General features: G+C 39.2%; 1 protein-coding gene across 2 annotated transcripts in view; it reads right to left on the bottom strand.

Moving 5' to 3' along the window:
* Window positions 1-2,163: 2,163 nt before the first annotated feature.
* tdrd5 (tudor domain containing 5) overlaps window positions 2,164-25,023 on the bottom strand; it is a 45,115-nt gene continuing 22,255 nt past the window's right edge. For both annotated transcript variants that reach the window (XM_041205792.1, XM_041205795.1), the window contains exons 10-18: window positions 22,710-22,922; window positions 21,760-21,826; window positions 19,363-19,563; window positions 18,718-18,900; window positions 13,843-14,013; window positions 12,655-12,811; window positions 10,867-10,923; window positions 6,033-6,296; window positions 2,164-2,983 (exon numbers count right to left, since the gene is read on the bottom strand). In XM_041205792.1, the coding sequence (XP_041061726.1) occupies window positions 6,052-6,296; window positions 10,867-10,923; window positions 12,655-12,811; window positions 13,843-14,013; window positions 18,718-18,900; window positions 19,363-19,563; window positions 21,760-21,826; window positions 22,710-22,922 (1,294 nt within the window). In that variant the 3' untranslated portion in view covers window positions 2,164-2,983; window positions 6,033-6,051. The remainder of the gene's footprint in view (window positions 2,984-6,032; window positions 6,297-10,866; window positions 10,924-12,654; window positions 12,812-13,842; window positions 14,014-18,717; window positions 18,901-19,362; window positions 19,564-21,759; window positions 21,827-22,709; window positions 22,923-25,023) is intronic.

Raw genomic sequence — 25,023 nt, 5'->3', positions numbered from 1 at the left:
GCATCTATTATTTGCCTCAACTATTCTTTGTAGTGGCAAGTTCCATTCTTACCACTCTTTGGGTAAAGATATTTTGTCTGAATTCCCTATTGGATATTTTGATGATCATAAATTTATAACAGGAATCATGAAGGCATTTTTTTGTGAACAACTTATTTTGTGATTCCTTAATACTACTTTGGAGCTTAATGTCTCCATTACATTTTTGTATCTTATCTACCTTCTTGCTCAAGGTTCTACTTGGTTTCTGAATACTCGCAAAGGTATGTCCCCTATAATTTCCAAGTGTCCTCATTGATCTTGCTATTAAGCAAGCAGTCATATGCACCAGAAGGATGGACAGAAAAACATTTCCAATATTTCCATGTAACTCTGACGAACAAAAAAGGATTGCGACTCTAAATGCAGGCTGCTCCTGAGGATTGCCATTTTTATGCTAAAAATTGAATTGTCCAATTACTTTAAGCAGCAAAACAACAAATGGGATTTGGTGTTTAAAAATGAATTTATTTTTAAAAAGTACACAATTGAACTAGCCTTTTGTAAAAATGCTTTACCAGTTTTATGTTGCGTCTGAAAAATAACACCTCTGACAATCCAGCATTCTTGTGTCAACCTAGATTATATGCAGTCCAAAGCCCTTGATGATGTGGGGTTGCAGGACAAGGTTCCCAGACTCCTACTGGAAAATGGACACAGATCAATGTCAATTTAAGGACAGGATTGGGCTTAGGTTTGCTACAACGCCTGCAAGGATTGAATCACCTGCCAGCACTCACTGATGAGGCTCCCATATAAATAAAGCCACTTGGTTGAAATACCAAAATGTTACTAACACCTGTGCAACTGCACACTAGCAAAGAGCTAATATATTTGGCAGAGGAGAAAGGAGTGAGAAGAGTAGGGAGATTTGCAGGAAAAGAATTACACAGACATGGCAACACCTCTTGAAAAACTGAAGATTTATTTGAAATAGCTTTGTTTCTGGCCACATTTCCCAATTGTCAATCAGCAATTATTTTACAGAACAAAATAGCAATGATGCAATCTTAGTTCTTAATTTAAATGTATATATAATTGAATAAATTTCCCTAAATATAATGAACTTTCTGGTCAATGACATATTCTATCAGTAGCTCTTACCACCAGTAACCCAAAGCAAAAATCATTGTCCTAAAAATTAACAGTAACATGCTTGGGAAACACTTTCAATGTAATGTAATCCTCCAATTCAGTAAACATGCATTGTTTACATTCACCCTGGAGGAACTATTTTATTTGTGATGTGTGTGTGAATTAAGTAAATGATATTAATAGATCTAGTTCCAGCATCAGGAAATCCTGGGTCAGGTATATCAGTTTGATATAAAGGCAAATCTCCCTCTTGTCAACAATTTGCCTCATTCTCTACCCTAGAAGAATACACTATATTACAAAGTATGTACATTTTTAATTTCTTATACTAGTTATTTTGTCCTGAATGACTATATTCAGCAATTAAATATGTAGGAATATTTTATGTGCTGAGAGTCTGTACTCAGTGGAACTGGATTGGGATCAAAGTAATTTGACATAGGATTCAACCCATGCTCCTTACATGAAAGAAAGATTGTGTCTAACCCAGGGTACCATAAAGTTCCCCTATACTTTTTAAAGACTTTAGCTGAGCAAGTTCCTGGTTACTTCAAATGGAGCCTAAAGTAACATCTTACCCCTAAAAAAATAACTTAAGTTAACTAGAATCAGCGCACTGCATTTCAATTCATCCAGGATAATAGGATAAATGTCTCTCTTTGCTGAGTGTCAGGGTCCTAGTGAAATCTACTTAGGAGTTTCAATCCAGTTGCTAAGTGTTGTGTGCCAATAATTGCCAATCTTATTCAGAGGAGCCATGGGAATGGCCCGTTTGAAGATGGAAATTTCACATGGGTGAGTAGAGGTTACATTTATGGGTAAATTTGGGGAAAAGAAAAGACTTGCATTTATATAGTGATTTTAGAGCCAATGAAGTATTTTTGAAGTGTACTCCCACAAACAACAATGTGATAACAACCAAATAATATATTTTTTTTTGTGGTGATGATTGAGAGATAAATATTGGCCAAGACACCAGGGGATCACTCCCCTGCTCTTCTTTGAAATAATGCCCTGGGATCTTTTACATCCACCAGAGCAGACAGATGGAGCCTTGGTTTAATGCCTCACCCAAAAGATGGCACACCTCTGACAGTGCAGCACATCCTCAATACTGTATGCAGTGTCAGCCTTGGTTTTTGTGCTCAAGGTCTGGAGAAGGACTTGAATCCAGAATCTTGTGATTCAAAGGAAAGGGTGCTACTTTACTCTATAGCTCATTGTGCTGTATCTGACCTGGGGGAGTGGTTGATCTGGCCAATGGGCACCTGAAAAGGAAAAATGTTTCATCACCATCAGCAAAAACTTTTAATATAAAAAAAGTAAATAGTAAAATTAAGTGATAGAAAGTAAAAGTAAACATTGCATTAACTGACGAGGATGTAAAGGCTTACTGAGCATGTCAAGCATTAGAGCTATCAGCAGTTTTCCATTCAATACACAAACGTAAAAGATTGCCATTTCAATTCCATATTAAATCAGCTTCATCACACGGTCACTTTGGTTGTTTCAATAAGGTCGACATTCATAAGTATATCTTTCCCAATAAAAAAAAATCTTAATAAACAAAATACAAAGATCAAGATTACATTTATCTTATACAATGTTTCCTTTGTAGAAGCATGTGAAAAAAAGATAGCACGGGGGGGGGGAATCTCAAAACAGAGAAATATTTTGGCAATGGTAATATTTTCGAACTTGGGTTTTGTCAGTTTGATGTTCAATCTTTTGAAAACAAGCTCTTCAGACCACAGAGGTTGTATAATTCGGACCTGGGGCATCAAATAGGAATCCTTTTTAATGACGTATTGGTGGCCAAGTCGTGTTCCAGCTAATCCAGGCTGATTTCCTGAAGTTGTAAATAATTTCAAAACATTCAATTAAAAATAGAGAATATGGGATATCTGGGAATGATTAAAAACTAATCCAGTAAGATATAGAAGAATGAATATCTGAACATTAGAAGATTAATCTGACAGAAAATATAGCCATTTATAAATAAGCTGCCCAAACCCTTGAACCTTAAAATCACTCCAGTATATTTCAAGCCCCACAACTCCCGAGTATTTCCCCTTCTCTCTAAAAGTATATTAATGTTGGGTTCAGTTCCACCTCACCCGTTGGACCATTTTACACGTGAACCCGGACAACAAGGCGGCAGCTCATCAACACCTTCTCAAGGGCAATTAGGGACAGCAATAAATGCTGGCCCAGCCAGCGAAGCCCACATCCCATGAATGAATGTAAAAAAAAAAAAAATCCTACTGAGACTAACTTTATACTAGACATTTATTAATTGAATTCAAATTCCACCACCTGCCACAGTGCTCCCAGGTCATAAGTCTGGGTCCCTGGATAGCTAGTCCAGCGACATTACAACTATGCCATCACAAGAGTGAAATATCTTTTTCAGCAGAAAGTTTATCATATGTACCTACGAACAGATCCTACTTCTCATGCAACAATCTGACCAAAGCATGATCTTATTACCAGACTTTTCCAGGTGCACGTGACTTTACAGCAGTGATACACAGCTTTCTTCAGAGAATATCACTTCCTTAGAATAATAACATAAAACAGCATGGCATCTTTCATGGCCTCGGGACATCCAACACTACTTCACAGTCAATGAAGTGGCTTTGAAGTGTAAAATAAAAACAGAAAATACTGGAAGCAGCTCTGGCAGCATCTGTGGAGAGATTGGTGACCCTTCGTCAGAATGGCCCTGCCGACCTGAAACATTAACTCTGTTCCTTTCTTCACAGATGCTGCCAGACTTGCAGAGTATTTCCAGCAATTTCTGCTTTTATTTCATACTTCCAGCATCTGCAGTAGTTTACTCGTGTACTTTTGAAATGTAGTCAGTTTTAATGTAGGAAATGTGGCATCCGATTTGTGCATAGTGTCCCATTCATCTGTTTTAGGCGTTGATTGACGGATGAATGTTTGAACAGTGCTGTGGAATCTTTTATGCAGCAGGGCTTCGATTTAACATCTCATCCGAAAGACAGCACCTCCAACAATGCAGCATTCCCTCAGTAATGCACTAAACTGCTAGGCTAGATAATATGCTCAAGTCTCTGAATTGGGACTTGAACCCAGAGCCTGACTCAGGTGCAAGAGTGCTATCACTGAGCCAAGGCTGACACCATCTTGTCCTGGATTTTGCAGTGGTAATGACAGTGAAACTGTCAGCATCCACATTGACCCCTCCACTGATACTGACTAACTTTCGGAGTTTATGAATGCACAGAGTCACACAGAAATCTAGAAGTTGCTGCCAGTGATTCTACACTGCTCCAGATAGTGCCCTATTGAGGCTACCCCACCCAGACTGCAATCATTGGCAAACTGGCAAGAACTTCCACTCATAGTCTTGCTGTAAAATCACTTGAAAAAGTTACACTGTTGAATGAGGTCTAACTGCAGCAAATAGAGGGATCACGGTGTCCTCATACATGAAACACAAAGTTAACACGCAGGTACAAGTAATTAGGAAGGCAAATGAAGTGTTAACCTTTATTGCAGGGAGATGGAGTAGAAAATCAGGGAAGTCTTGTTACAATTGTCCAGGTATTGTACGGTGAGAGCACATCTAGAGTACTATGTACAGAGGGTATACTTACATTGAAGATAGTTCAGAGGAGGTTCACTACACTGTTTCTGGGATGAAGGAGTTGTCTTATGGAGAAAGGGTGAGCAAGTTGGGCCTCTTTGGATTTTATTAGAAAAAGGAGGTGATTAAATTGAAATAGATAAGATTATGAGGGGGCTTGACAGGGTAGATGCTGAGATGTTTCCCTCATGGGGGAATTTAGAACTAGGGGCATAGTTTCAGAATAAGGGGGTCTCCCATTTAAGACGGAGATGAGGAATTTCTTTTCTGAAGGTTGTGAATCTTTGGAGTTCTCCACCGCTAAGAGATGTGTAGGCTGAGTCACTGAATATATTTAACGCCGACATAGACAGATTTTTGAACTATAGGGGAGTCAAGGATTCTAGAGACCAGTCAGGTAAGTGAATCTGAAGCCATAATCTGCTCAGCCATGATCTTACTGAATGGTAAGCAGGATCGAGGAGCCATATGGTCTGCTCCTGCTCCAATTTATGTTCTTAAACAAGGATCTAAATTTATAATTACTACTAAAATATCCTCAATGACCCTGGAAAGCTAATTTTATATTTGTGGAATGTAATTTTTTTCCATTCTGATTAGCATTCGTATTTTTAAATTTACAGGTTTATAAATATTTTAGCTTCTACCTTAATCTAATCAATTATTTAATTCACTTTGTGAAAATTTAAATTGAAAATGAAACTAGTTAGTGCTTTTAGCTTCCTGGTTTGCTGTCTGTGAGAATACTTTAATGTGATCGGGGCTCACCCTGCTGACATCACTAATGTTGGATGTCTGGAGATCCACTTGACTTGGCACTAGCTTTATTGGGAATGGGGGAAGTCCATGCTAGGTCTTTATAAGCTGCTTTCTTTGAGATCAAAGGCAAAGCCATTGCCTCGCCACTGAAAGAAAATTCCAGACCCTTATGTACCTTACAGCCTGATTTCAAAGACAGATACATAATTCAAGATTTTTCTTCAGTGAAATATACCTGACTACATGAAGTGTGAAAAGATCACAGAGTATACATAACAAAAGCCATTGATTGGAGACCAAAAATGGCTTCTAATCCCATATTTTAGTCAGATGAACATTTGTGTCTATGCTAAAATAATAGTCTTCCAGCTGATGCATTCTATAATTCTCTTTGTTGATGTCCTTTATGTTTAGCCAGAGCTATGTAGATACCCTTGAGAAATATTAATCTTCTTCCAAAGCTTTGCACCAACAGTACTTTTCTTCCCTTCCCCACCCCATAAAGTATCTTTTAAATGTTTACCTATCTGGAATTGTGAGGATTACAGCTTTTTGTTCACTATTGACAGCCATGATAAATGATGGAGTGCTCCTGCCATGCGTGCAGAGGGGCCCAATGCGACGGATGAAGAGCTCCTGGGTAGATGAAATTTATTGTGCCCAGCTGGTGCAGCAGATAACACAGGTGATGTCAGGACAGACTCCTCCTGGACATTGCTGAATAAAGACACTGCAGTAGCCAGAATGGTTTCGTTTTGAGGAGCTTCAGAAGTGTAGCTGGAAACTACTGAAGAAGAAAAAGAAAGGAGTATTTTATTAATTGATATCTGGTATAATCAGCAACCAGCATGGAGAGGTATGCTGAACAATCTCTACCTTTTGCTGAGTACATTCTTATTTGGTCTAAAGTGCAATGTGCTCAATTCAACAGTGGGTTGATTTGCATAGCTTGCCCAAACTGTTCCCTTAAAACACAGTGATTCAGTTCCCTTGGCCTTCCCGCTTGGTTGTTTTAATTTCCAGGTTATTTGGTGGTGGTTTTGCATTTTTCTTCTAAACTCTTTATACTGGTATAATTTTAATTTTCTTGCTTGTTGCAAATTCTTCTTTCTCTACTTATAGCCATTCCTCCTTTCCCCATATCTCGTGCAATTTTCCTTGGCCAGGGAGGACAGTTCATCAGACAAGCATCTCTAGGGGTAGAGAAAATAGCACATTTTCCCTTCCTCCCACCGAGAGACAAGAGATATATTTTGATTGGTGCAAGAAGGGGCCACTCCTGAGCATTCTGCAACCCCTCCTGAGTTTTTCCAAAACAATTAAAGTCTAGCAAACTTGCAATCAAGGAAAAGCCAAAGTCAGGATGTCTACGAAGACTAAAATATCAACTTGTTTCTATGTTTGACCAAACACAAGATTTTTTTTCTTCACTGTTATATCCACATTGATGACAATCAAAGACTTATATTTCTTCAGCAACTAAGTTATTATGTCAATGACTGGAGCACAACCTTCTGGATTGTTGACTGGAAAGCTAGCCTTCCCTCCCTGAAAATGAAGGCATATTCGCTGTGGGTCACAGAGATTCAGTGTTTCAGGGTAAGTTACTCTATGGAATTTTTATAAGTTCTTCTCTTCTTATACCCCTACATACCTTTCAGCAATTATAGCCAAAATGACATATATATAAAATTGCTGTGATCCTCTAAGATTTTTCCTTTTTCTCTGTACAGCAGCATTTCCTCAACAGAGGAAATCACGGCAGATCAGCATTTTGAAATACTGCATCAATGCTGTTGGTTTTCACTTTCCATGAAAAAAAAAATCAGTATGACCACCATATTTGGAATGTGAGAATCAACTACTGCTTTCTCTACTGAGATGTAGTAAGCACCACCTTTGAATTAAAACACACATTTCATGGATGAAATTATATAGAAACATGCAAATCATATTAATCACAAAATAATTCTGATTAGGAAGGCCATTTTGGCTCATTGCAAATCATCCACACAAACCGACTCCATCCAAAGTTTCTCCAATGCAACATCTATTTGATTCTTAAATGATTGAGGCTTTTCATTTGGACCAGTCGATCCACGGGTCCATTACGTGTGTTGATCAATGTTTGTAAAGAAAAACCTCCCGGTATTGATCTCACACTTGCCTTTTGCTAGTTTGAACCTGTATCAGTCAGTGCCTGTTTCCCTAATTTAATTTGAAGTAATTTTCCAAATTTATCTTTACTGTTTAAAACTTTATAAGATCATCTTTTAGTTTCTTCCTTTTCCAGTCTTTTCTGATAGCTCAGATCACCAAGACCGGAGATTAACGTGGCTCCTATTTGTACCGGCAATTGGATGTCTCACATTCAGTGCCTGTTACTAGATCTGGTACTCAAAATGACCCTCATACCAAAGCACTATATACCGTCAGATCATGATTTAATCGGACTTGAATTTCACTGTTTTAACAACATGGCTCAACATTCATATTCCGCTTTGCAGAATACCTGCGGTCTGTCCGCAAGAATGACCCAAACCTCCCTGTCGCTTGCCATTTTAACACTCCACCCTGCTCTCTTGCCCACGTCTGTCCTTGGCTTGCTGCATTGTTCCAGTGAAGCCCAACACAAACTGGAGGAACAACACCTCATCTTTCGACTAGGCACTTTACAGCCTTCCGGACTGAATATTGAATTCAACAACTTTAGGTCTTGAGCTCCCTCCTCCATCCCCACCCCCTTTCTGTTTCTTCCCCCTTCCTTTTGTTTTTTCCAATAAATTATATAGATTTTTCTTTTCCCACCTATTTCCATTATTTTAAAATATTTTTAAATCTTTTATGCTCCCTCCACCCCCACTAGAGCTATACCTTGAGTGCCCTAACATCCATTCTTAATTAGCACATTCGTTTAGATATCACCAACTTTAACACCTATGTGTTCTTTTGTTCTGTTGTCTGTGACATCTTTTGATGATCTGCTTCTATCACTGCTTGTTTGTCCCTACAACCACACCAACCCCCTCCACTTCTCTCCCCCCCACCCCCACACACACACACACCTAAAACCAGCTTATATTTCACCCCTTTCTTGGATTCACTCACTTCTGTCGAAGGGTCATGAGGACTCGAAACGTCAACTCTTTTCTTCTCCGCCGATGCTGCCAGACCTGCTGAGTTTTTCCAGGTAATTCTGTTTTTGTTTTGGATTTGGATTTCCAGCATCCGCAGTTTTTTTGTTTTTATGGCTCAACATTTGCCTGGTGTTGATTTTTGCTCTGTTCTAGCTGGCCATGCTGAGGGTCAAGTTTTAGACTCCTAGGTTTTTTTCAACTTCATCCTTAGCTATTTTAACAGCATTGTTAGAGCGTGTTTCTTTCAACAAAATGTTTGAGGCCACATTTATAGTCCATTCCTAGTTGCTCCAAGATGGTGTTAACAGGTTACTCTTTGAAATACTGCAGTCTTTTCAATGTGGCCAATTTTTGCTTTCTATGCATATATTTTACATCTCTTTTAGTCATAAATTTAATTTGTCATTGGGGAAACAATTACATCTGTTCAGTTAAAAGTACTGGGCGAAAACTTACATGGGGCAAGATCCTCGCCCTCGCCCCCCCCCCCCCCAAAGTGTGGGAGTGGGTGGGCAGCCCTTTGATCCGCACCCCCAATTGGGGGCATACTGCCATTTTTCATGGGTGGGCCAATTTGGGGGTGGGGGGGTGCTGGCAAATGTGGAAGTGCGCTCCGATCTCCCTGAGACTAAGTGCTGCCTCAGGGGGATCGGTTTTCAAAGGGAAAAAGTTCTTTCGACAATTTCATTTACCACCCATGTCCCCTCATGTGACAGTGTCACATGAGTCGGGACATTAACTTTTACTTAAAGTTATGTCAATCTTAATTTTTTAATTCAGTCATGAAAGCTCATCCTGCCCTTGGATGAGGTTTCATGCTTTTTCAGGTGGCCGCCAGTGCTCCCGACCTGCCCACCAACCTTAAGGTTGAACGGGCAGGTCCATTAATTGCTTTTTGAATGGCCTCAATAGGCCGTTGACAGGTCGGCGGGCGCACAGCTGACTTGGCTGCACCGCCGCCGACCTGAAAATGCAAATGACGCGGAATGACATCAGGAGTTGCGCCTGATGTTAATCCGCGTCAGTGGGGGCCCCGCCCCCGGCTTGCCTACGGGAAAATTCTTGCCATGATCTTCCCTTACTTCACATACCACTTTCTTTCAACCAAGCCACATTTTACCAAGTGGTTTAAAGGGCCCATTTATATCCATTTTTTTTTTTATGAAATAGGGAAGATAAAACGTTGTTACATGGGTGAAAAATCAATAAGATAAGTAGCTTCTAATAAGCAGCACCAGAAACCTTGAAAATGATTGAAATAATAAGCAATTTGAAATACAAGTAAATGTTTATATAGATTGATATCTCAATCAAATTCAGACATGAGCTAAGTATGCATAAATGTATTGCCAGTCCTTACAGAAGTGTGCGCAAATTGTGATATACAGGATAGAATTTGCATTTGGGCAATGACAACTACAAGGCTTACACATACTACATGCAAATGTCTTAAGCAATACCTCATAGGGAGCTTTACCTGTCTCAACCTGACTGTTAGCTGTTTTTCTCAGTCATGTTTGGTTAAAGTGCATGGATTACGCCAAGTAGTAGCTTCATATTGTATGACTGAGCAGTAATTTGTATGAACAAGAGTGTAATTTTAACATGGCTCAGACCATGCTGTACAATTCCACAATCTGGAGCTCCAATATACTTCAGTACCATAGCAGAGGGTGTCTGCTCATTGTGTGCCAGCCTGGCTCACTTGGTAATCACTCATTTTCAGATGAGATGTTAAACCAAGATGACGTCTACCTTCTCAGTTTTCCAGTCAGGGAATGACAAGTGGACACAAAAATATTCCATGCCACTATTCAGAGAATGGGGAATTCTGGCAAATATTCTTCCCTCTACCACGACCAAACAGACTGTCTGGTCATTTATTGCACAACACATAATAACGAAACTTCAAAAATAATCTACGGGTTAAGGACTTTGACGTGTCTGCAGGATTTAATAAAACATTGTGTGAATCTGAGTTTGCTTTACTATGTTCCCTCAAGTTCCCAGTGACAGCCTCATCAGACGAGTCAGCCTAAAGAACACATCCTCCACCTCACTCTTGCCCGTCAAGTAATTTGTTCAAGAGCAGGGCTGTAAGGAATGGGAGGTACTCTCAGCAGAAGAGAAGGTGAACCAAAGGAGAATTAGATAGAATCATTTAATCCATAGTGAAAGTGCAGTTAAACAATCCAGGTGTCCAACAATTCTAATGCTTACCTTCCTTGGCATCTGCTTTTAAAGAAGGCTGAACATTCTCGGGTTTGAAAGTTACACCTGAAATACCAGTATTCAATAACAAATGCACTATTACTTAAGGCTATTAAAATGCAGCAACAAAAAAAACGTTTTGCAAATTTAAAAAACATTCAATTCACATACAAAAGTTGGCCACAAGTCAAATTTTCCAGTGCTTCCACCCTTTTACATACATACGAACATATGAATTAGGAGTAGGAGTCGGCTATTTGGCCCTTCGAGCCCACTCTGCCATATGTTAAGATCATGGTTGATCTGATTGTAGCCTCTCAACTTCACTTTCCTATCAACCCCATATACCCTTTCACTCGCTTGTCCATCAAGAATCTAACTCAGCCTTGAATAAATTCAATGACTAAGCCTCTATTGCTCTCTGAGGAAGAGAATTCCACAGACCAATGACCAACCCTCTGAGTGAAAAAAATTCTCCTCATCTCGATCTTAAGTGGGAAATCCCTTATTTTTACAGAATATAACCCCTTTATGAGAAGCTGAGTAAATTGGGCCTGTATTCTCTAGAGTTTAGAAGAATGACAGGTGATCTCATTGAAACGTAAGATTCTGAAGGGCTTGATAGGGTAGACACAGAGATTGTTTTCACTGGAAATCATACACACACACCTCTAACACAGGCTATAGTACATATTTTAAAAAATACTCATATCAGAACTTGAAATAAATTTGAAAGGCAACAATCTTTTGTTAGAATTTAATCCTTATCTCTAAAGCCAGGTTAGGAATAGTTCTGTCATGCACATCAAAAGATCCTACAAAAGGAGTTCTGTTGCTTAACATTAGAATTTGTAGATTACACAGCTAAATGCAAACCTAGCCTATCCATTCTTGTGACAAGTAGCAATATTTCAAGTAGAATAATTACATAAATTTCAAAAATACTGGCACCAACACTATTTATAAAATAATTTTTTTTTTGAGAAATAATTTTGTTTTACCAATCTTTCATTTTCTCTTTTCTCTAACATAATACTTGAGCATTACTCTACTGTCACTAGGTGTGCTACAGTACCCAACTTAAGTGGCCATTCCTTGTGTGCAAGTACAGATAGTGTTCACCTGTACGTCATCACCACAGCAAAGGCTGATCCTATCCAATATCTGCATGCACATGCACTTTCCAATGCATCCCTGTATGGCAGACAGAGACGGGACCCAGGATGATTTGTACCCTCTGTAGTTCAATGATATAAAATCAAGCTTTAATACTTCTATTGCCAATCCAGCTAAGATTAGATAACTCAGCAGGAGATGAGAAACTCAACATGCACTTTCTGGTCTATCTTGGTTCAGTTCCATACTTACTAGTGCCTTTACCAACTAAGCCAACATGTTCTACAAAGATTTAGTAACTTTGACTATTATATATTTTGATTTTTCTTTTCTTGATGTAATTCTTGACAGGTATGAACTGACGGAGTTGGGGGATTTAGCTTAGGTGAGTTACAAAGCCCATAGTGAAGAAGTTGAAAGTACATTATAAACAAATGATACAATTGCAGAGCATCCAACAGTAATGATTTTATCTTCATATTCAGTTCTCTCTCCTCGCACTATTGGGTACAGTTATCGTTCTTCTCAGTTCCCTCAAATCATACATTCATTGTTAAAACAAAAATATTTCTTGAAATTCTAAAAACCAACACCTGTATACTACAGCTCTCAAAAAAAGGCTCCTGCACAGTTCGAAAAATGTTCAATTCTCCAATTTCAATACTACACTGTTGTACTCACCAGACTGGCCATATCCACTAGGAATCTCCGCACTACATGGTTCCACAGTATGCTTAGTATCAATTAGTGAGATATAAAACTCATCTTGTGATTTTAACTTTGCCTCTGAATTTGGGAGATGATCCACGCTGTTCAATGATTCACAGCACAGATCCTGCTATAAATTATATACATAGTTAATAAAAGGAGCAAATACAAGATAACATTACTGAAAAAAGTGATCAAAAGTTTAAGTACATTAATTTAAGGTGAGTAGAAATGTTTGGTATTATTTTGCATTATCCCCATTTTATGTGCAGAAATCATTCTTCAATCTAAAACATATTTCATAAGAAACGCAAAGGGTCATCCGAACTTTAAAATTTGGAAACAGAAGATAAGTTACCTTCTCTTGTCTTCCAAGTCTGCCCAATATTTAATTCTTCCATTATATTCATACAACAAGACGACTACTTAGGGACTGAAAGCCACCCATTTTGCATGATAAATATATGGGAAGTGCAAACCTCTCCTTAAATCGTGGAAGTAAAATACAATAATAAACCTACTTAATGCCAAATGATTCATATTATGTGCTACTTTTGATTGTTAACGTTGCTCACTTTGTTCAATATCACTTGGGAGATGGAATTATTGGATATCATATTCTTCAATTTGGAGCAACAATTCATTAAAAAGGATAACTTTTTTTTTGTTATAGTTGCTTTAATATAGATTTGGTGATTGAGCAGATTGTGGTTTGGGAAAAAGGAATTTGGGGGGGGGGGGTTGGGGAAATTGGAGGACAGGGTGAATGTCAGGTTCAGCATTTCCTGCAGAGTCAGAAGCGGCAGCAGCACAGACAGAGTGGCCAGTAAAGGGGAAAATGAAACCCAGGGAATTTTACCTCAGATAAATATTAGTGAAAGATTGTCTCTACTGAGAGAGCCCTCCTTCATCATTTTAAAAAGATACATTTCCAACTCTACAAAACTACCTACATCAATTGCAAATACTCCTTGGTGCTACAAAATCTGGATTTTGATTTCTGTGGCACATAAAGTGCCATGTGGCAGAAAGAGCTGGTATCAGTCATCCCTACCGGCACACAATCCTAGCTGTTATTAGCGATTTTTCTAATAATGTATAGAAGTTTGTCACTGGTTACTAGGTTTCTAGTGATCAATTGTGATTGTTGATAATACATACTTGCTTTTCCTCTTCCACCACCTCGAGTGCTGGGAGCTCATTATACTTAATTTCTTCAGACACTCCCAGTACAGACATCTTCAACGATTTACAACTGTCTTCAACTGAAGTAACAGAGCAAAATGGATGTGGTTCCAAATATGGCAAATCAAATGTTAGTGATTCAAAATCCTGTAAAAGAATTGGTATATCTCTTCACAGACTGTCAGTGATGTATAGAATTTTACATTAATTACAAAAGGTGGCAATTGGATGTATAGTAATTAAGAGCCTGGGGTGAGTGACCAACTTTAGAATAAAGTGTCACAGTACTAAAACTGGAGAGGAAGAATGGACATATTATCTCCATATATTATATATATATATTATATATATATATATATTATATATATATATATATATTATATATATATATTATATATATATATATATTATATATATATATTTATTATATATATATATATTTATTATATATATATATATTTATTATATATATATATATATTTATTATATATATATATATATATATATATATATATATATATATATATATATATATATATACACACACACACACACACACACACACATACATATATCATTTAAGATGGAAAGGTTGATGAATTAGTTCTATATATGTCATGATTAAGAAGGGAATGAATTGTTTATCTCTAGGTTCAAAATATGATAGGGATCAGGAAGCTGTTGCATGTATTTAGTGATTAGGAAGTATCATTTGCAGCCACTAATACTTGCTATTCCCATCCTATGATTCTTTAGGATGCTTAACTTATTATTCCACTGCATACTTTCACGTGAGCGGCTAGAAAAATAAGTTTTCTACACCAGTTGCTCCCTCCTCATTGGAATATCATGGATCAGGAAAGGGAAATATGGTACTAAAGCAAAATGCAGTATTCATGTTACGTTCTTCTGTCAAACTATAAAAACTACCGTTTATATTTACCTCGCAATGAATCCTTCCAGTTCCATCTCGAAGGCAGGTTTGTGGGTGTTCACAGTGCCACCTGCCATGGGCTTAGTAACAGTGGACTTATTGTCTAATGGTTCTTCCAACCCTGCAAGCTTTTAATGTGTCCTTTTCCACTCTTATGATTGTTGCTTCCTCCCACAGTAAAAAAGCTGAGAGCAGGAACTGTTTAAGGTACTGTGGCCATTTTGCACTATTAATATAGCATAAAGTATAAATACTATTTGAGCTTCAAACATCAGAGGCTTCCCCAGCAAAACTGTGGGGAATACTTTTACTTCTTTTTACTGTTTTGAGGTGGTAATTTGTAGGTTTACAAACTTTGTTCTCTTTCGCTCCCAAGATAGTAAAAGTACAGGAATTGTTAAGAACGTATTCAGTTTCATGGTAGGGCCAAATGCAGCTATTCACTTTTCCAAGTGGTACTGAGCAATCTCCCACACTGTTCCCTCCCACCAGGATCCACTTCCCAGAACTCAAAACCTTTTTCCATTGCTCCCATAATCTGTCACCATTATGCAGCATTCCCAAGAACACACCGCCCCACTTCCACACTCCCAGGCATCAAAATCACCTGCTCTCCAGTGAACAATACAAACAGATGCAGGCAAATGATGCAGTCAACATTACTCTCAGAGTAAGAACATCATTGGATGTAATTTCACAACCTTGAAACCACGTTTTTGGTCTTAGCACTCAAAACAAGATCCTCTTCTGGCTCAAATATGTATTTCCTCTCCTGCCCAAAATGGCAGGCTGATCAACTTTAAGGGTGTGAAAAGAGATGAACAAAACACTGAAGGTGAAATTAGCATTTTTATTGCAACATTACTTCTTTAAATCCCCATCCCATGCCATTATTCCATTCTTCCCATGCCATCCCATTCCTTTCATCCTTCTCACTATCCCCCATCACCATTCCATCCCTCCCATGCATTCTCCACCCCAATCCCTCTAACCAGGCTAATTTTGTTGTTGGGCTCCCCTTACCCTCCAACCTGCACAACATTTGTTCTGTGGGGTGACTGCTGGTAATTGCGACATGAATATTTTCAAGAATTCAAAAGGTGCTGCACCCATAGGTGCCAGTGAAATACAATGTTATGTGACCAACTGATTACACTCACCAAGTGTTATGTGACAGCCTCAAAAATATTCAGGGACATATTTCAACCAAAAATTGCCTTTTATATTGAGAAAACAGCCAGGTAAAGAGGTGCCAAGACACAGAAATCTGAGTGATCATACATTTGGATCATTTAAAATGGAACCATTTATTCAGCTGTTGAATGCAGAATCACAGAATGGTTACAGTACAGAAGGCGGGGGGGGGGGGGCATCAGCCTGTTATGCCTGCGTCTGCTCTCCGAATGAGCACTGCACCTACTGTCATGGCCAGATCTGTAGAAGTCAGTTAAGAACCAATAATGAGAAACTCAGCATTTACTGATCAGCACTAAAAAACTTAGTACAGAGTAATATTGTAACTGAAGTGCTAAGGCAAGAAAACCCAAAAATTGAATGATATACCCTGTATTTTAGAGGCAAAACTTCCGAAGGAGCATCTCCTGAAATGCTGCTACACAAACCACTAAGCTAGTAATAACAATGCGCATGCAGGTCAAACATTGGAACAGCACACTGACTGAAGATAAAGGCAGCAACTTTGAGATTCACCAGAAAGTGGCAAAACTGAATCACTAATGGGACAAAAAATGCAAGTGAGAATGACCTTCACCCAACACCTCCACTGCAGTCCCAGAGTGTCCTTTAGCTCAATAAACACATCTATAGTGCAGACTTAAATGGGAAACGTATCCAAACAACCCCGACCACTTAAATACCAGCCTAGCACTAAGATTTGCTGGTCAAAACTCTTAAAATTTCAGTCATTGTAACTCTGGACATCCCCATCCTCACAATCAGAAATTGTCCTTTCGACCACTGTTCTGGACAACCACTCACCCCCCCCCCCCCCCCCCCCCCCCCCCCCCCCCCCCACCTCCCCCCCCCCCCCCCCCCCCCAAACACACACACACACACACACACACACACACACACACACTAGGTATCTGCCTCCTTCCTTGAATATGCAGTTTTTGGGAGTATTAGCCCCTCTCAGTAACTTAAAAATGGGCCCCGTAATCCCTATAAATGAGTATAATTCAGCATCCCCTTCCCGACTCCCACCTCGAGCTGAAGCAGGACCCACCCAAAACCCACCCCCAATCATTCCAACTTTGAACAAATTCAGGCCTATCTGAACCCCCTGTGAGCAATAACTCAACCCCTTCTGTTATAATCACAGCTGACGTTAATTGCTACGCAAACCAAATCCCAGAGGGAAACTTGGCTTATGGACCCTATCCATTCGTTTTTGTATTCTGAAAACGAGAAGAAGTCACATTGATCTCAGCAGAAAGAAATCCAGTAACACCTTTGGGATTTTAAAACTTAAAAAGTAAAAGTTTTATTAACAAGAATAAAATAAAACTTAAGCACACAAGACTACAGTCAAACTTTGTTTTACAAAACAATAAGTCCCCCAAAAGGATTCTCTACTTGGTCAGACCCACAAGTAATCAATCACCTTCCAGGAAACACTCCCTTATTGATGTTTAACTATAAAATCCAGTAATAATGCCCAAGGCAAATTGCTGCAGCTTCAATAATGGCATACCGCATGGCATGTAACTTTCTTCCACTCTGCTGTGAAAATCCAAACTTCAGGATAAAACTGCTTTTTGCATTGCAAGACTTTTCTGGCTTGACTGGATGGTTGATTCCAACACAATCCTCTCCCAGCCCAATGCTCCAGCTATAGCTACATCTCAAACAGCTACAGCTACCCTAAGCTCTCCACAGTAACTCTAAAATACCTTTTTTCCTCCCCTTCATCTTAGGTTCCATTGTTTTCACACCTCTTTGAAACTCAAATCTTTGAATATAAGATCTTTCATGTTTCCATCTTGTCTTTGCTTTTGGGTTAATAAAATATAATAACCCCACTTCGATTTACCTATGGAACTCCTGCAACATGTAAACGTTTCTTGTCACCTCTGACTGCTCTGACATTCAAACTCTCCACTTATCTAAATATGCAAACATTAGATCTAACCTATTTACACTTGTACCTCAAACCTAATACCTCCATCCTTTTCATGTTTTAAACCCCGCCCCCAGACACCTATTAATCTCTGTCCAGTTTAATTAAATGATACACACATGTTTTTAGAGTAACACAACATTCCCCAAAAATATTTTTCAAAATTCCATTTCTCACACTACTCAGAAGTAAATTGCCCTAATGCAGATACAGAAACAACTCATTCCTCTTCTGACTCACACCCAAAAGCAAGGTATCCATCCAAGAATAAAATTGCTCTTCTGGTTCCCATCCCCACCCTCACCACCCATGGAGATAGAATTGAGCCATGCCCTAGTGCAGGTTCCCTTCCCACTGAGGAATCTTGGCCCTGGCAGTACCAATCAAACCTTTCATATTCATCATCATTCCTCTCCTTCATTCCCCATCTCCCTCCTTTTCCTCTTGCCACCCATCTCTTCATTCATCCCACTATAAAGAAATGGCTCCAAGTCCAGCATCATGCATCTTAGGATTGCCTTATCATCTTACCTGTTCCTCCTGTCCTGTCCTCTTCCAAAATCTCCAAATACCAAAAGCATCCTCTCTCCATTGATCTCTTCTCCCCTTACCTAGGTCCAGTTACTCCTCTGTCTTCTAACCTGAATACTAGATCTGGTCTTGACTTGGTTTGTGTAACACCACAAGAAATTGATAGTTATTTTAAAAAACATCAAAACCAAACTAAAGGTTACTATAACGCAACATTCCACAGCTCATACAATGATGATTAGCTCACCTGTTCACTCTTTCCTCCATGTGCTGGGAGGTCTGATTCTTTGATGTTCTGTTCTGCTGTGGAGGATTTGGGTTTTCTGTCAAGTGGGGATGTTGGAGGCTCCTTAATTTTTGATGGCACCTCCTTTACAGAAATTAGTTTTGATTTCAAATACAGGGTTGCTGGATTAAACAGCCCAAATCCCTATAGCCAAAACCAGAAAGAAGTTATGACCAAAGCTCAAAAAAATATTTTGTATTTTACTGGAGTTCAACCAACATACACTAACAAGGACTCTCTAGCTCCTCACTAATTTGTAAATTAATTTCTCTCATTTTACTCATACTTAGATAAGCACAAAAGCCTCTCACTTTGTGTTAAGTAGCAAGAGTGGTTGTTCTCTCCAACTATCTATTTCTCCATATTAGCCATGCTGAGGCAAACCATGCAGAAGCTAGAATGATGTCTCATATTCTAAGCTATTTTGTGAAATCTCCCAGCTTCAGGCTGAAAAGCAGCATTTGGATAAAGATTCAACAAGTACCCTGCTCACCATTTTGGACAAGGAATGTCAGTGGAATTAAAAGGGCCAACTAGAACACATGGAATAGTTCAAGAAAAGAAAATGCAATATCAATGTACCTGCTACAGTGGCACTGACTGTACCTTAGAGGCATTGTATGTAAGGCAGGGCACAGCATGACCTGCTTTCTTAAGCACATCATTAATGTAAATGTCTTCATCTGTAGACGTATCACATAGGAACAAGTACAACACATCGTCAAGATATCCACAAATCAGGGCCACCAGTGGTTGTTTTCCACAGAATCTCAGGAATTGATTTTTAGCAGCAATGCTCCAATCATCCTGTCAAAGGAAAATTAAATCTCTAGAATGAAATGCTGCAGCTGACATACTTCACAGGCATCATGTCTGTAGGGCAAAACTCTATCAGTGGTTGATACAGGGGCTTAATTTGTTCAATTATCTAATATTTTAACGACAAAACATGAACCAAAACACAAAATGGATAAGCAACAGAAAACTGAAAAATAAAATGGCTGTTTTTAAATACAAATCAAATATAAAAGTAGGAGGAATTTTAATTTGTCTAATATTATAAATTTTAAATTCATTCACATACAATTACTTTGAAGTACAGTCGCTATTCTGTTGAAATGTAAGCCAATTTTCCACACTTGAATTGAATAAACTACTTTTTTGATGTTGCTGAATGAGTACTTCCAGCTTGAATTATTGGGTCGAGTTTCATTGTCCATGTTATCTATAAATACTTTAGTCCCCTCTTGAGGATTTTTCACTATGTTAAACACTATGTAATTTCAACTTGTTGATTGGCTTCTCTCCAAACATAACAAATCTCTTTTTTCTTGAGTCCATCACCTCTGCTAAACTACCAACCCCTAAGCTTCTCCCCTTGATTCATTCAGCAGATCATCCTGTCTGAGAGTACGTCACACCTAGACCAACACAAAGTTCCTCAGCTTGCAATCAATCACAGCTTCATTAGTTGGCAAGAGATGAGCTGAACATAGGTGCATCTTACTATAAAAGCTCTGTATGGGAATGATGGGAGAGTGTTCAGATTGTGAAGGTATCCACCCACTCCTACTGAGTGCTTCTCATCTGGCACATCTGCCAAGGAGCTTGTTATTTATTTCTCATCTATCCTTGAGTTTCCAGCCCATCTATCTGCTCACCAGCCTGCCCAGAGTAATTTTGAGGTTGTCCACTGTCCTTCGTGCCCCACATCGTTTCCTTTTCAGCTGTTTGTCTAGAGTCTTCTTGGCTTAAGACATGGAAGAAAATGAGAGCTGCAGCATAGTGAAAGGAAGCAAGAGGCCATGGAGAAAAAAAGTGAAAAAAAAAGAATTAGAGAAAGTGAGAATGGAAGGAAATGATAGAATAGCAAGCACCAGATAAGAAAAGAGTGCAAAATACCAGAAATGGCAGGAGAGGGGGAGCAGAGAGACAGAATTGCAAAAGCAGTGAGAGAGAAAGAGAGCAATTAGTAAAGAAGGAAAGCATAGAGACTGGTGAAATAAGGAGGAAGGCAGTAGGAAGAGAGCACATGTGGAAATTATGTAGCAAATGGAAAAAAAAAGAGAATAACTTATTACAGACAGTGGTTACACTTAACTGAAGACTAAGAGTTGTGGAATTAGGTATACTTTAGTGATAATTTGTGAAGGGTGGATGTGTTGTTTGAGTGAGCCATAAGCAAAAACAGTGAAATTATTTAGTTTTTCAGCTTCAGAATCTTCAACAAAATTGTGTGTGCCCACCCTGATCCCTTCCAAGGGATGTGGTCCCTATCGTCATCACCAATTCTGCCACCTTTCAGCATAGCACCTCTACATTTACATCTTGGTTCAGGCAATCACTGGCAGCAACAAAGTGACACACAAAAATAGGAAGGAGAACAGAGAGGACAGATTTACAGAAAGAGTTGGACAAAAAGAATGAAAAAAAAGAGAAGCAAAATGTGCACATCCATGCACTTGCGTTAGAGACAATGAATCACACTGAGAAGGAAACAGTAATAGAATAGTTTCCTTTCAGAAAGAATAGCATCACAGCAGTTGCTGGTTATAATAGTGTATTACATAGCATGATACTACAATCATTTAAAAAATTGCATTGCTACCTCCACATTATAATGGAAAAGACTTACGTAAACTTAAACTGCAATTGCACCCTCAGTTTTCCATCTGTATTTTCCAAATTGCTGCAGGTTTTGCAACTTAACTATAAATAATAAAATTCAATTGTGTAAAAATGAAGACTCAAATGAATGACTTTAAAATGGGGACTGTGTTCTGCTGGAATTACACTTGCCCTTTAACCTTGCTTCACCTGAACAATAGATTTGGATTTCATTCCCTATGGGAATTCCTCATAGGAAGTGAAATAGTAATCTTTAAATTGGGAAACTTGCCTTTAAATGAAACCCACTGTAATGGGACCAAAAGAAATTGCAGTGGGTTTCAATTTTAAAACATCCTCAAAGTTGATTCGAACCACATTTGTCTTCTGCCCTACCTCAGTTGGTTGTAGCCACATAAGCGTTGATGGGACTCCTTGGGCAGGAAGTTTTGAATGGCAACATCTAAGGAAGGCAATAGAAGCAATGTTAGGATTGGAGAAGGCAGCATTCATTTAATCTTTATAGGTACTGGGCTGCCGAGATCTAGTTTCAGGAAACATTTGAGAGCCCAAAATACCATGTTTGGGCCGGCTTTGTATGGTTTTACAATTGGCAAATACACTTTATGTCTGATTTGTACAAATTCATTGATAAGGTTAATTCAGTATACTGTAACTAGAGGATGCCACACGCTAAACCGATCAAACAAAACCACATCTACTTGAATCACAATGACATTTATCATTTAAGATCCAAAACTTCCTTCATATGGGGATTTATATTTTAGCATTAAACTTTTTCATCAGTGTTCAGTTGATATTTTCATTGATAATACGTGTTATAGAATTAGATACAAACCACTTACACTACCCACGGTGTACATCCTGTTAGGTAGGTTTTGATCGGACAATGGCATCTTTCAGGATATTCAACAACTAACTAATTCCCCGGCCAATAGTTAAAATGATTCAAAAGCAAAATACTGCAGATGCCAGGAATATAAAATAAAAACAGAAAATGTTGGAAATGCTAAGCAGGTCAATCAGCATCTGTGAAGGGAAACAGAGTTAATGTTTTAGGTCAATGATGATCCTTCATCAGGATACAGATGCTGCCTGACCTGCTGAGTATTTCCAGCATTTTGTGTTTTGAAAACAAAAATATGAATGCAGTGGCCTGTGGAGTGAGATGACCCATTTTGAAATTAATGCTTATAACATTCTTCCTAATGAAAATCAAAAGTTCTCAAATGATCGAGATGAATGCAACCTCGAACGACTGGAGATAAGCAGACCCAAAACAGGTGCAGGATGGAGGTAACCCACGTAAAAGAAGTTGTTCTTACTTGAGGAACCTTAGTCTAGATCTTTCCACGGAAGAAATATCTCCAAAGTCAACATAGTACACCTCCACTAGTTTTTCATCTAGTACCCAGTGGATAATGACACGGTACCACCACACATCATGAGGATTCCGCACACAGCACACTTGTCCTGGCTGGATAAATGAATCTGGCATCACATAGCGTTCAGAGACCTCTTGATAGGAATAGCAACGTCTGAAAAGTAAAACAAAATTAACACTTTGCTCAGTTACGTCCATTCAGAATGACTATTTCTGGAACTGGCTGCACTTGGTCCTGCTGTGCTTTAATTGTAAATGCATTACAAATTTGTTCCTCTAGTGAAGCTCAACGCAAACTGGAGGAACAGCATCTCATCTTCCAACTAGACACTTTATAGCCTTCCAGACTGAATATTAAGTTCAACAATTTTAGATCATGAACTCTCTCCTCCATCCCCAGCCCTTTTCCGATCCCCCTTTTTTCCAATAATTTATATAGATTTTTCTTTTCCCACCTATTTCCATTATTTTTAAATGTATTTCCATCCATTGTTTTATCTCTGCCTTTTAGCCTATTTCGATCCCTTCCCCCCACCCCACCCCCACTAGGGCTATCTGTACCTTTATTATCACATTCCTTGGATAATATCACCACCTTCAACACCTCTTTGTCCTTTTGTCTATGACATCTTTTGGTTATCTCCACCTATCACTGGCCCTCTATCCAGCTCTACCTGTCCCACCTCCCCCCCACCCACCCCCTTAAACCAACTTATATTTCACCTCTTTTCTATTTTTCCTTAGTTCTGTTGAAGAGTCATATGGACTCGAAACGTTAACTGTGTTCCACTCCGCAGATGCTGTCAGACCTGCTAGTTTTTCCACATATTTTTGTTTTTGTTTTAGATTTCCAGCATCCATAGTTTTTTGCTTTTATCTACAAATTTGAGATTTATTTACCCAATGGCATTTTGCTATTCTGCTGTGATTAGAATACAGTTGAACTTTCCCTCCCACGTTCCCTGTAGGTAACAGTAGAAGAAAGTGGTCGGAAAACTGCTGCATGAAATGCAAAGGAATGTTCCATTAGGTTCACCTGGTCATCTCCCAAATGGAGTGGCTGTCACGTCTTAGGCTCTCAACTGTAAAACATATCTATTTGCAGATTGGGAATGACTCTTGCTTTGATATGACAGTCAGGGTCACCAATTCAGATCTGTACCGTAATCATCTCAGTCCATCACCATTCATCCTATAATTAAACTTCCTCAAAAGACAAAATAAAGCAAAATAGGAAAAATCTTGGTCTTGAGTTAGACCCAGTGTTCCCTAAGCTGGGTCACCCAAAGGAAGCAAGCATCATAGAGGTCACACAGGGACTACCAGAAGGCAACTACGCATATAGTACATCACTGCAGCAGCTAATGTAGGAAAACATTAAATTAGGGACTCCTTTTGCAAGTTTTCACAACATTCTTCAATGACACACCCAGGAACAAGATCAAAATCATCGACTCCCCACATCATACTGTCCCTTTTCATTACCCCTCTTATGCATGATAGTTGACTCTTGCATTTTAATTGTAGTTCAGAAAGTCAATGACAACCTTTTCATTAAAATGGGAGTAAGTGGATAATTTACGGTTACTCGGGATTCTATTTTGGGTTAAAATTTTAGAACAACAGTGTGTGCTTTACTTGCTGGGGGAAGGAGACGAGGAAAAGCAAATATAACAATAACAGGCTGAATTTTCTCAGCCCGGTGACGGCAAACTTGGAGGTGGGAGAGCCATGTCGGAATGGTTCCCGGATCTCTGGAGTGGGCAGCCAATTTATGCTTGTTAAAGCACCAATTAGGGGTGGTTTTGCAGCCTTGCAAGCATTTTGCCGCCAGTGGAGTGGCTCCCCTGTTGCGCATGCAGCACACCAGCTCAATGGAGGTGGCCTCTCTGTGGCGAGCTGCAGTGTCATCAGCGCTGGAGGGTCCATGACCCATTAACTGTGCCGAAAGCATGAAAGGCCACAATCACGGCTGAATCTGCTCCAATGGATCCAGACCCCTCCAGCCTTGCTGGCCTAGGTTTAGTTTATTTTTGCACTGTGGTGCAGACCAGGGAGGGCTCTTGCTATCCACAACGTGCCTCAGTAGTGCCCATTTCTGCCAGCGTGGGCTGCCAAGACTCCAAGGTTGCCATCCTTCTGATTGGGCCTGCAGCAGAGAGCTTGCCAGCTGTTCTTTTTAGGGTGATAACATGGATGTGGGCATTTGGCAGGCTGCCTCGCGAAAGACTGCTGAGCAGGCCCTCACTCCTGGC

This window comes from Carcharodon carcharias, chromosome 15, assembly GCF_017639515.1.
Source record: "Carcharodon carcharias isolate sCarCar2 chromosome 15, sCarCar2.pri, whole genome shotgun sequence".
Taxonomy (NCBI): domain Eukaryota; kingdom Metazoa; phylum Chordata; class Chondrichthyes; order Lamniformes; family Lamnidae; genus Carcharodon; species Carcharodon carcharias.
The sequence above is the reverse complement of the archived record's forward strand: the minus strand, read 5'-3'. Positions and strand labels throughout refer to the sequence as shown.